This window comes from Podarcis muralis, chromosome 2 (assembly GCF_964188315.1).
Source record: "Podarcis muralis chromosome 2, rPodMur119.hap1.1, whole genome shotgun sequence".
Classification (NCBI taxonomy): Eukaryota; Metazoa; Chordata; class Lepidosauria; order Squamata; family Lacertidae; genus Podarcis; species Podarcis muralis.
Genome location: NC_135656.1, coordinates 29090003 through 29102406, shown reverse-complemented (window position 1 = coordinate 29102406; position 12404 = coordinate 29090003). Strand labels below are relative to the sequence as shown.

Sequence of the window (12404 nt, the reverse complement as noted above, 5' to 3'; positions counted from 1 at the left end):
CTTCAAAAACCACCAAAGTCTTCAAAAACCTCAAAAAAGGCTACCACACCGCATGCTATGAGTTGCTCCTCGAAGTCAAGTCGCAACTGTATTAACGGTTTTAAGAAAAAGGAAACAAACTTGCAAGATGTTTCCGTCTTGCAAAGCAAGCCCATAGGGAAAATCGTCTTGCGAAGCAACTCAAAAAACCAAAAACCCTTTCGTCTTGCGAGTTTTCCGTCTTGCGAGGCATTCGTCTTGCGAGGTACCACTGTATTTAATCAAACAGTCCTTTGCAAGGTGGCTGCATGTAGCTCTCTACCTCTTCTTTCCTAGCCCAGAACAGGTGGTACCTTAGATCATTGACATTCTCTGCCCAAAGTTTGGGAGCGTAAATATGACACACGTTCCAATAAAGAGGTGAAGGGTCTGGACATAACCTACAGAGCATCACCAGTGCACTAATTGTAAGACAGTGGGGGAAATATATGTCTGGTTTCTAGGCTAGAGTCAATACAGCCATTTGAGACCAAGGGGGCAGGATTCTAATCTGTGAATGGGGGGAAAATGCACATGATGCTATTGCAGAAAAGTTGCTCCTACTATAGGAAGCCCAAAGTCTGTAGCTAGCAGGAACTCAAAAAGGCATTGCCTTGGAAGAACAAGGAAGTCTGGGAAGAAGATGAATACAGTTAACCAGGAAGGTGAGGTCATGTAAATAAACCTAGGAAATGAAAACTAGGAGGATAATTCATGCATTCCAGGTTTCTGCTGAATCTGATGTTCCAAGTAAACTTTAGGAAAGTGTAAGCATTAGTTAAGAACAGCATGGGAATTGATATCTCAGAATCTGGATACATAAATGTTGAATAACCATTCTAGTATAAATGGTTACCTGGCAACATTTGTCTGTATTTCTGCATTCAGAAGTCAAGTCAAGAAATGAACTGTGGGTTGTGGCCAAAGTTGAGAATGTAAAGAAACAAGCTGCACTTAATGTTTATGTTCTGTAATTGTAGCCTCCTTTGATCTTAAATATGTACAAATGGTCAAATATATCTGTTTGTTCATAAATATCTCATCTGAATGTTTGGCTAAGAGGAGTGGACTGGCAAGAAGTAGGCTTTTTTGTTTTAAAGAGTGAGTTTCTGTGTCAAAACAGGAATTGCATGAGACTGCTAAGCTGCAGCTGACCTATAATACAGATGTATTATTGATGACTAGAAAGTGAATCCCCCGATGCCAATATAACACTTTAAATCTGTGTCGGAAATAAAATTCAGTGTTTTTGTCTTATGTTGATGATCACATCTTAAGCAAAACCATTGTGTACCCATTGTATTTTACCTCTTATTTGCAATGTCTTGTGATTCTAGAACATTTACGAAAAGCATAAAACAAATTTGAACCTTTTCAGTTGTTAGAGGTTTTGCTTAGAAAAGCAGGTGTGGGGATCCATTTTATCTCATGTAGGCTAGATGGAATGATGGCTGCCTTGGTATACAGCAGTTTCACATATGCATCTCTTTCCCTGTTTTTCTTCTTTAAAAACTGCTTTCAAAAAAAGAGAAAAGGGAGGATATGTAAATATCAATTTTTAACATGCTTTCCTATCAATTAAGTCATTTCCTTAACGGCAGGATAGTTCTAGCTCTTGCTTCTGGGTCAATACTTCTCAACATAGAATTGTGGAGACAGTTACTTTTAAAGCAATTATTTCACTTTAAAAGCATCTGCATCTCCCTTGTGAAGATTCTCATTTTGTTCCGAAAAATGTCAAGGTGTGTCTGTGTGTTTCTGTAGGGAATGTCAATGTACTACATTATTTGAAAATTCCAGTAAAGCAGTGCTGTTGCGGCACTGTGCCGTACCATTCTCCACCTGCATTTTCCTTGATTCATGTGTGTAGAAGCAGCTTGCTGAGTGGGGTGGAGCCACTGCACTAGGTTCCTGGTTCGCTGTTGCTTCCTGGGAGGGATGAGGCAGCAGGCAGTTCGGTGTGGTGCAACTATACAAGCAGTAGTGCCGGCTTGTCTGACCTCCCCAACATCTCTCTTTTCCTTTCATCTCATGGTAGCTCTGCTACATCCAGTGAGCTGCTTCTGCATATCTGTGCGTGCACACACATTATATGAGGGAGCAAGGAGGGAGCAATTTCTGCTTCCTAAATATACATATATACTGTATATAGAATGTAAACTGACAACCATTATTTTATTTAACATGTGACAGCTGTACTCAGTATAGGTGTTCCCTGTATTCACTGTCTTCTTGAAATATGGAAACTATCCTACAGTTCTGGGAACCTATAACCCATGGCTTACCACTGTTTCAGTATATGTTCTCTGGAGTGTGGCTTTGTAAAAATGTAAGGCAAACTCATTGTAAGAAAGGGCACTAATTTCCCTTCCCTTCATTTCCTACACATGATTCACAGATGATGTACAGGTTTTCTTCTTTGTGATGTGTCATAGTTAAGTGCCTTATATAATTATGGGAGATAAACCACAAAGCACCTTGTTTGAATATTATTTATTTCCTACAAGAGCAATTGATGCAATGCTGTAGAAGTTGTTGGATGACACATTCGAGTTGACTGGCAGTGTGAAACTTACTGTTAGTGATAACATTTCCATCAGAACCCTTAAGTTGCTGGAACCAAGTATGGGGAAGCTATCCTTCAGGGTGGCCAATTATCATGGATGATGGATGGACGGACGAATGATTTGTCAATTTCAGTTTCTATCAGTTGCTTATCTCCCCGGTGTTAAGTTCAGTTCACTGCATTTCTGCATTGGTTTGCTGCTTTTTTAAAACAGTCTTCATGCAAACTGGTCAGCATTTTAGTGTGCATTTCTTTTAACATACACATTTTTGCCCATTATACACATTTCCTCCCCAAGCAATTTCCCCTAATAGGATGCAATGTTGTATGATTTTGGGGTTAATATATGCCTCTTGGAAACTTAGTACTTGCTGCTCTGAGCTCCTTGGCAAAATGTTAGAATTAGGGTAGATATAAAGCACATTATAGCACTGCAGTGTTACATTTCTTGAGTGTTATAATTCATTTGTTGCCTAGATTAGGACTGGGCTTGTAAAACTTCATAGAGAATTTTGGAAATACAGTGGACCCCCCAGATACAAAATTCATTCTGGGGGTTCGTACGTACCCCAAAAAGTCCGCATCTAGAGGCGCCGCTTCTGTGCATGCGCAAGGCACCATAGAGCGCTTCTGCGCATGCGCGCAGGGCGAAACCCGGAAGTATACACTTCCGGGGTTGCCGCGTCCGCAACCCGAAATTTACATTACCCAAAGGTAACATAACCCGAGGGTCCACTGTAGACACAATTTAGAAACTGAGACACTAGATGCTTGTTAACTTTATTATATGCAGTAAAAACAATACATGTATTTATTTTGTGGTCAAAACATGGCAACTTTTTAAAAGAGAACTTGCACCCCAACAACACTTGATAAGGTAGTGATAGTCAGGAAGTAAATGATGAGCTGCTGGTCAACCTCTGAATGAACGGCAGTAACCCAGCAAGGGTCTCAAACTCCTTATGCATTAACAATTTCATTTTTTGTGTATAAATCAGACTATTGGAATCCATGACCTGTAGCAACTCTGGATGCAGAATAGTATTTGTGTATGTAAGTCATCTGAGTGTATGGTTTGTGGAGTGTAGTAGAATGCTCTTGAGTCTGACCCCTTTGAGCAACCATTTTGCCTCTAGCTCCAGCTAGTGAAATCTATTACAGTGGTACCTCAGGTAAAGAACGTAATTCGTTCTGGAGGTCTGTTCTTAACCTGAAACTGTTCTTAACCTGAGGTACCACTTTAGCTAATGGGGCCTCCCGCCGCCGCTGTGGCGCGATTTCTGTTCTCATCCTGAAGCAAAGTTCTTAATCCAAGGTACTGTTTCTGGGTTAGTGGAGTCTGTAACCTGAAGTGTCTGTAACCCAAGGTACCACTGCAATAGGGTTTTATTAAAATACAACGTATCTTGCAAGCCTGAATTCTCCACACATGCAACGTAAGGCACAGCTCCTGTTGGTAACCATTCCTGATATGGAAGCCCTAATATTAGCAGCTTATTGCTTTGAGTACAAGGTGACCTGCAGAGAACATCAGAACTGGTTCAAGAGGTGCAGCAGGCCTCTTCCCCTGCCCTCGCAGCCAGCACACGACTTTTCTTATTCCCATTACTCAAGCACTTCTTCCTCTGCTTGCAAGTGCTGCAGCCCTATTGCCACCTACCATGTTTCTTATTGTGCACACAGAGGACCTGGAATCCTTGGGTGGCGTTCACATGCGTTTTACTCAGAATAGACCTGTGGAAGTTAATGGACCTAAGTTAGTCATGTTCATGAATTTCAGTTAGTTTACCCTGAGCAAAAATTAGTTGAATACCATCCCTAGTTTTTAGTCAAGCCATAGGTACAAAAATGCAACAGGGTTTGGGTCTCTAGGATAGCTGGTCAAGTGGGTTGGATCTTGGTTTCTCTCTCTACCCCAACCTGCTAAATAAGTTCGTGTTGAATGGAATTTTGAATTGGCTTCTTAAGAGTTTGGCTCTTCTTCTTTCTTGAAACATCCCTGAATGCAGTTATTCCTTGTCCTAAGGAGAAGATCAGGGTGGTCGTCTTTGCCAGCACAAGTGTCTCTGCTCACTTAGTAGCCTGTCAAGAGAACTACTGGAGCAAGGCCATTGCTCAGAACTAATCTGAGGATTTAAAGGAAATTCCTGAGCTAACCAGCATTTTTTAAAGTCTGTCTATGTTACTTCCAGACAAAGCACACTACACTGAAATTTCCAAGCTAGTATGTGTTGCCACGAGGAAGTTTTTTTGCCTGTTATGAAATTAATAACCTGCTGTTTTGAACACCAGAATGGCAGATGCTCTGCTGCTCCTTGGCATTAGTTGATGGGTTGCATTTGCTGAAGTAAATTACAGTGGTCATGGTCTCAAAAGAACAGGATCCAGAAATGAGGGATAAAAACGCTTCAGGCAGAAAATGAGCTTTATAGTTGCTTGGCCGGCTTCAATTGAGGTGGCAGATGTTTACTCAGCTTATTCGACAGAAGTGTCTTGTCTCACTCTTCCCTCCCTACAGCGGTCTTATTTCAGTTGTACAGTGGTACCTCGTACAGTGGTACCTCGGGTTACATACGCTTCAGGTTACAGACTCCGCTAACCCAGAAATAGTACCTCAGGTTAAGAACTTTGCTTCAGGATTAGAACTGAAATCGTGCTCTGGTGGCACAGTGGCAGCGGGAGACCCCATTAGCTAAAATGGTGCTTCAGGTTGAGAACAGTTTCAGGTTAAGAACGGACCTCCGGAACCAATTAAGTACTTTACCCGAGGTACCACTGTACTTGGGCATTCCACCTCCCACACGGGTTAGTAGTAAGAGTTCCAGTTCTACAAAAGGCCATTGGGTTGCAGTGAAAATCCAGATTATGTTTGAACGCTTGTTCTGTAAGAGTTTTTTGGTCCTCCTGAGAGATGGTGATGGTAGTGGGGAGAACCCAGAACTCTTTCTCTTCCTGTGGATAACATGCACGTGATTTTTATAAGGAGCTCAAAATGAACTTGAGAAAAAGCTATCTCTGTGTGTGGCTTTTCTGAGCGGCATTTTTTAATGTACGCATCCAGGAAAATTCATTCTTAAACTGGAATGTTTCCAGGTGTCTAAACTGCTCCCCAGTGAATTGATCTCATCAAATAATACAGACAATACACTAGAATATTAGTAAAATGGTTGATAGCATTGGGTGAGGTTATTTCCCACCTCCCACCCTTGCTGTTGCTACCATTACCGGGTAAACTTGGGCTTCCGTTCATGTCTTAAGTACTTTTATCAGGATTAAAAAACCCTTAGCAAGTTCACATGGAAGGAAAACCCATTGTGGATAGGATGCAGTGTTGGTGAATGCCAGTTCTGAATTCCAGTGAGTGACCAAAACTGCCCCAGCATCTTTCCCCCTGTTGCATTTTACTTACTTGAAGAGTCCATGTGCATGGTATGTTAATATTCTAGGATAGTATTTCAGCAATAGGGAAGTGATAGGAAAAGAGAATTTGTATGTGACTGGTCGGGTCGCAACTGTGGAAATGCCCAGATGGCTTGTTTTTATTAATTTGTAAGAGAGCCACTGGTCAGTTAGCCAATGTGTTAATTCATTAAAAATGTAGTCAAAGTAGAAAATTAACATTTTTGAAAATATTGAGGAAAATATCCTCCATTGTAGATGCCAACCTATGAAGGAAAAAGAAGACAAATTTCATGCATTAGAGATCACACAGACTCTTAATATAAAAGTTCCCTGAACTATGCGGTGAACTTGTTGTTCTGTTACTAGGCAGTTTCCCGAGTCCTCTGTTATCTGCCTGTGGCTTTCCTTACTGCAATATGAAATTTCCATTAGTTCAGGGGTTAGATTCTCAATCAGAAAGCACAGAATTAGTTCTGCTTTCTACAAAGATCAGTTAGTAAATTCCTCATCTCATTTGTAAGGTGCTATAGTTACAAAGTGATTGAATGACTTTCTGGATGGTAGAGCTGAGGTAGGCAGGAGACTCATTCACAGCTTCTGACACACTTAACAAAGAGCCATTCTCTTTGGTGATTATGTAGAAGTCTAAAAGTACATAGTTTGGTAACTGGAGGTGAGAGTTCTTCTTGTCCTTGAAACCTCTTTTTGTGGCTTGTTTTCCCTCTCTCTCTTGGTGCCCTCAACAGAAAAAATATATATCATGTATAAAATGGCAATCCTATTGGCTAGCCTTTGAATCTGGCCTGTTCAAATTCTAGGTGAGCTTGGGCTCGATCTTTATCCAGTTGTTTATCAAGTTTCAGCATTTTCTAATGAACTTTGCCATTCTTTGTTTTGATCATGTGAGAGTTAGGGATGCACATGTCTAAGACCATAAAAATGAGGTCCATAAACCTACCTAAACCTATGTTTCACCTTGCTAGCTAGCAGAAATCCTGTCTACATGTTTAAGGGTCAAGAATAGCAAAGTAAAATGTCCTGGCTGTGGATGCATGCTTTGTTCTTGCACTTTGATCTATGAGCAAGCTACTTAATGAGCTGCTGCTTCAAAAGTTAATTTTTCTGGCAAACAAAAGCACTGGAAAGTCTTTGCTGCAGACCAATGAGGCGAGGTCTCCAAAGAAAAATAGTCACAGTGCTCAACAGTTTGCCATTTTTTCTTACCTGCTGCTGAGCCAGTTTGGTGCTTCTGTTATTCACTCATGCATTCAGTCAATTAATTTCTATACCATTCTCTGTAATAAATAACCTCAGGATAATTTATGGGCAAAAATTATTAAAACACAATATAATAAACTTAAGACTAGTCCTAGAATCCATGCGAACAACAGAAAGCAGTCTCCATTACAAAATGGGCAACACTGATAAACTGTTCCCAAATGTCTTGGTGAACAGATACCTTCCACCCATGCAATGTAGATGTGTTTCTGACGAGGAGTTCCACAGGTAGAGTGCCGCCACAGAACATACATTATCACCACCTGATGTATCACCTCCAGAAGGTCCTCTCCTATAAATCTGAGGGGTCCAAGCAAGTTGATACATGGAGAGGATCTCCAAGTATTTGGTTCCCAAGTTATTGCCATACAGGTGGTAACCAGTACTGCTCTCATAAAACAGGTTCTATGGTTAGAATAAGCCATTCAATACTCTGGTGGCTGTTTGCAGCTTCTGAACAGTCTTCATGGTAACTCCATGTAGAGTGCATTGCAGAGCATGGGTTACTGGGTCAGTCTAGGAAGCACCACAGCAGGAAACTTGCATTCTGTGTCACCTAGGCATCATGTGACAGAGAAGCACTTCCATACTATAAATCTGCTTCATGAAGGGGAGTGCAACCATGTTTAGAACAGGTCATCTATCTGCTTCCTGGACATGGGAACTGCCCACCCTCAGCACCTCTGTCTTATGTTATGGATGGGTTTGATGCAAAGTAATGGTGGGAGGACCCAGCTGGAGAACCCCCAGGGAAAGAGGGCTCAGAGCCTGGGGATTGGTGAGACAAAAAAGAGGGAGAAGCAGGAGAAGACTGAGAGGAGGAAGTGTCAGAACTTGAAGAGGTAGCAAGGATTAGTGAGCTTGGAGAGTCTGTGGCAGAGAGAAGTCCAGATTCAGTCAGAAGCTGACGCAGGAGAGTGGCATGAGGGAGACCAAGAGGCAGAGACAAAGAAGAAGAGGAGGAGTAGTTTGGATTTGATATCCCACTTTGTCACTATCCGAAGGAGTCTCAAAGCGGCTAACATTCTCCTTTCCCTTCCTCCCCCACAACAAACACTCTGTGAGGTGAGTGGGGCTGAGAGACTTCAGAGAAGTGTGACTAGCCCAAGGTCACCCAGCAGCTGCACGTGGAGGAGCGGGGAATCGAACCCAGTTCACCAGATTACGAGTCCACCGCTCTTAACCACTACACCACACTGGCTTGTCAGGCTTGTGAAGAATCACAGGTGTCTCCCCCTCCTGCTGTGACAAGCTTGGTAATGCACAAACACAGTTTCTGATAGCTTGGAAAAAACCCTGGAAAAGGAGAGGACTTAGTCAGCTATGGGGAGACGGGGACCTTCAGTCACAGCAACTGCTTCATTGGGGCAAGACCTATTGGAGATGAGTTACTGTGCTCATTATGCTTGGCCACTTCTGTGTCAATCGTGTTTTGTTAATAGAGAGTTAGTTCCAACTTGCACAGTGTGATTTACTGCTGGCTCGCTCCTGATATCTTACCAGGGGTCAGTCTCAGTTTCTTGGCCCTCATCCATCTCGTTACTGCCTTCAGGCACTGGACCTGCTTCTCCACAGCATGACCTGATTCTGATGGCAAGGAGGAATAGAGCTAGATTGTCTCCCAGGTATTTTTTCAGGACTTAAGGTATACATTAAAGTGTATTTCTAGTTAGACCACATGACATAACTCCAACTGTCTTTGGTCATGATGGAATGGCGGTGACTTTTATGCAGAGTGGCCTTATTATTAATGCAGCCACATTGCTTTCCTTCCAGACTCCCACTCCCATTAGCTCTTGCCAGAATGGCCATTGGTTAGGGATGATGGGAATTATAGTTCAACAACATCTGGAGGGCACCAAACTGGCCATTCATGAAATGCATTGTTACTTTGTAGTTGGCGCATGGAGATTAATCCTGAAGCCTTTTGGAACTTTGTGTCTCTGCTGATACTGTTTTTAATTACTGTTTGTATATTGCTGTCTTAACTTTGAACTGTATTTATTGCTTTTATTGACTGTTCTGCAGCTTGCCTGGAGAGCGTCTTAATTCAGAAAGGGAGGGTATGAATTGTTATCCTTAAACTTAAACGAGTTCTCCAACTGTTAAATGGCACCTTTAAACCAAAATGTATGAACTCTTCTGCTTGGCACACTATGTAATTCTCATTAGACACTGTTGCCCTGCATTTTCTAGCCTGGCCCAAACATAGCAGTATTGAATGTGTTTCTCCTTGTCTGTTTTTACAAGAATGAAATAAGCTAAAGAAGCTGGTGGATGGAAAAACCATTTTCTTAAAAGAGCTCAAACTTAAATGTGAAGGCAGATCTCAGGGATGGGATATTTTGAAATGAACCAGAAAGGCCTGTGTGCGGTTGATCTTACTCTCACATGTTCTCTGTCTCTCTCACATATCCATTTGGAGTAAATATGTACGGTAATTAAATAAATTGCATTATTCGTATATTTACAGTAAATGGTAACAGTTCCACATGTATAACAAGGTGTTAAAATATGAAATCCCAGTATGCTGACACCGCCTACTAGACAGAATGGGTTAAAAATTTGCTAAGTCGAATGCTTTAATTGCCTATAAAGAATCTCTGTCAGGAAGCCGGTGATGACTATAAAAGAAAAAATGAAGGTTCCTCAATTATTCTTCCTCATCATGAGGTGCTAAATACAGAAGCAGGCTTCTGCCTTGCAGTGCTTTGCCCATCCAGGGCCCTTGTATTCGACTGGAACATGCAGGCATGGTTTAAATGTATAAAATATATAGCAGTGTTAGCCAGTCCCCTGCACAATGTTCTGTAGGAGAACTGAGGCGAATACATATAACGAATACAAATAAACACATTTCTAAGTCTGGCCAAATTTAAGTTTGCTATTACTGTCAAACCTTGCTTTGTGTCTACAGATTGAAGTGTTAGTGCCCAATTGCCAGCTGTTCTTATCCTACTTCTTCTGATTTTCTTCTTCTGCTGCTGCTTCCTTATACTGGTTTATGCTTCATTTTGTTTATGCTCTGGCAAAATAGTCATACAGGAGAGAGCTTTGTGGTGTCTGGAATTCCTCTCGTACGTAACTGCTGACTTAGAATCCTGGACCGAATTGTAGAAATGCATCCATTGCCTTGCAAAATGTCGTTTGACTTGTTGGCTTGTGTTGTCTCTGTCACATGGCGTGTGTTGCGTGTCTGTGGGAAGATTCTGTTTCCGAGGCTGTATTTCGTAGGATAGTGTGACTCAGCCTCTCTCTTGTATTCACACATGTGTACACAAGGAGTACAAGAACACTTTTAGTCGCTTTCTCAGCAGAGTGTTTGAATTGCTAATGCATTGTTTGTTTGTGTGTTTTTCCTTCTTTGTAGACTATAATGGAGCAGTTCAACCCCAGCCTCCGGAACTTCATTTCCATGGGGAAGAACTATGAAAAAGCCTTGGCAGGTAAGCAAAGTGTAATTGTGCATGTTGTTGTCATGGCTGTGGCATTGGGTGGTAGCAGAGGTGTGTGTGGGGGGAGAATGGCAAAATCTTGTTCGCTGAGGTTGGCATTGCTCTTGAAGTTTAGAAAATATGTCAGGAAATGCTCTCGTCTGCCGAAGGCAGCCTGCAAAGCAGCTCTTTGAATTAAGACACAAGCGCATTATCGTTCTATGACATGTGAAGCATGAAGGGCTGTCACAAGGCGCACTGCTTAAGAAGCTGTGACATGAAACATCTTCCTTACAATGATGAGCCAGATACAGGCTGCTGATTTACTGACAACTAGATGATAAACACAACTTGTGATTCCACCCCTCCTCCCGTCTCAAATAGCCTCTTTGGATTGCCTAAATAATAATAATAATAATAAATTTCAAACCTATCTTTAATAGCAAAGAAGTTCCAGCACTACACTTCACAGTGTATAGATGTATGTTTCAAAGCTATATTAGCAAATCCCAAATGAGTAAACAAAAAAAAGTTTGACAATTATAAACCACTCTCGAATGTCCCCTTTGGGGGAAAGGTACTTTGAGAGGGAGGTGGTGGTCGAGCTTCAAGCATGCTTGGAAGAAGCTGAGTTTCCAGATCAATCTGAATCTGACTTCAGGCCCAGCCATTGCATCAAAACTGCTTTGGTTTCCCTGGCGATTGACATGTGTCGGGGGAGAGATGAAGGGAGTCGAACTCTCCTCATTATTCTTCAACTCCCTGCAGCTTTTGATAATTTGGACCTCAGTACTCTCCTGGACAGACTCCCAAGTGGTGATGGTGGGGCACCATTTTGTGATGGTTCTGTTTTCGATTTGGGAGTTTTGTTCCATAGAATAGCTTTTAAAGGCGGGTATTACTTTGTGTCATGGGCACTGACCTGTGCCATGCTTCAGGGGTGCATTCTGCCCCCATGCTCTTTTAATATTCATATGTAGCTGTTGGGGAGGTAACATCTGTTCTGGAGTAAGGTGTCATTAACACATGGATGTCATCCAGCTCTGTCTCTCCATACCTTTTCATCAGAAGGCTGGTGCTCAATGGGCTGGGTGTTGATGAGGAAATTGACATTGAATCCAGACAAGATGGAGGTGTTGTGTTTCTGAGCACAGAAAATGGGGATGCAGCCTGTTTTGGATGGGACTGCACTTCCCTTGAAGGAATAGATCTGCAGGAAATACTCCTGGCTTCAATATTGTCACCACAGGCTCAGGTGGCCTTGGTGGCTAGGAATGCCTGTTTCCAGCTCTGGCTGGTTTGCCAACTACAGTCCTGTTTGGACTTGGCCACTGTACGATCCTCTGGTAACCTCCAGATTGGATTACTGCAGTACGTTCTACTTGGGGCTGCCCTTAAAGACTCTTTGGAGACTGGCTGCCTCATTCTGGACCAGTTGCAATCTGGTATGACTGCAAAGAGTCCTATCACACCTGACCTGAAGCACCTGTACTGGTTGCCTATTTGTGTTTACATTAATGTATAAAGCTCTAAATGACTTGGGGTCCCAAATAGCTGAAGAAACTTCTCCCACATCCACCAGTTTGGGTATCAAGATGGGTGGAGGAGCACTTGTTGGTAATGCTGCCATCCATAGAGGTGTATGTGGCAGCTCAGAAATTGTGGAATTCTCACCCCCTAGTGAGAGTCTGGCACTGACATTGCAT

General features: G+C 42.2%; 1 protein-coding gene across 5 annotated transcripts in view; it reads left to right on the top strand.

Annotated features, from left to right (window-relative positions):
- Positions 1–12404, top strand: part of BAIAP2 (BAR/IMD domain containing adaptor protein 2) — a 134346-nt gene that overhangs the window by 24998 nt on the left and 96944 nt on the right. For all 5 annotated transcript variants that reach the window (XM_077924082.1, XM_028714668.2, XM_028714691.2 and 2 more), the window contains exon 2: positions 10635–10710. In XM_077924082.1, coding sequence (XP_077780208.1) covers positions 10635–10710 — 76 coding nt within the window. The remainder of the gene's footprint in view (positions 1–10634; positions 10711–12404) is intronic.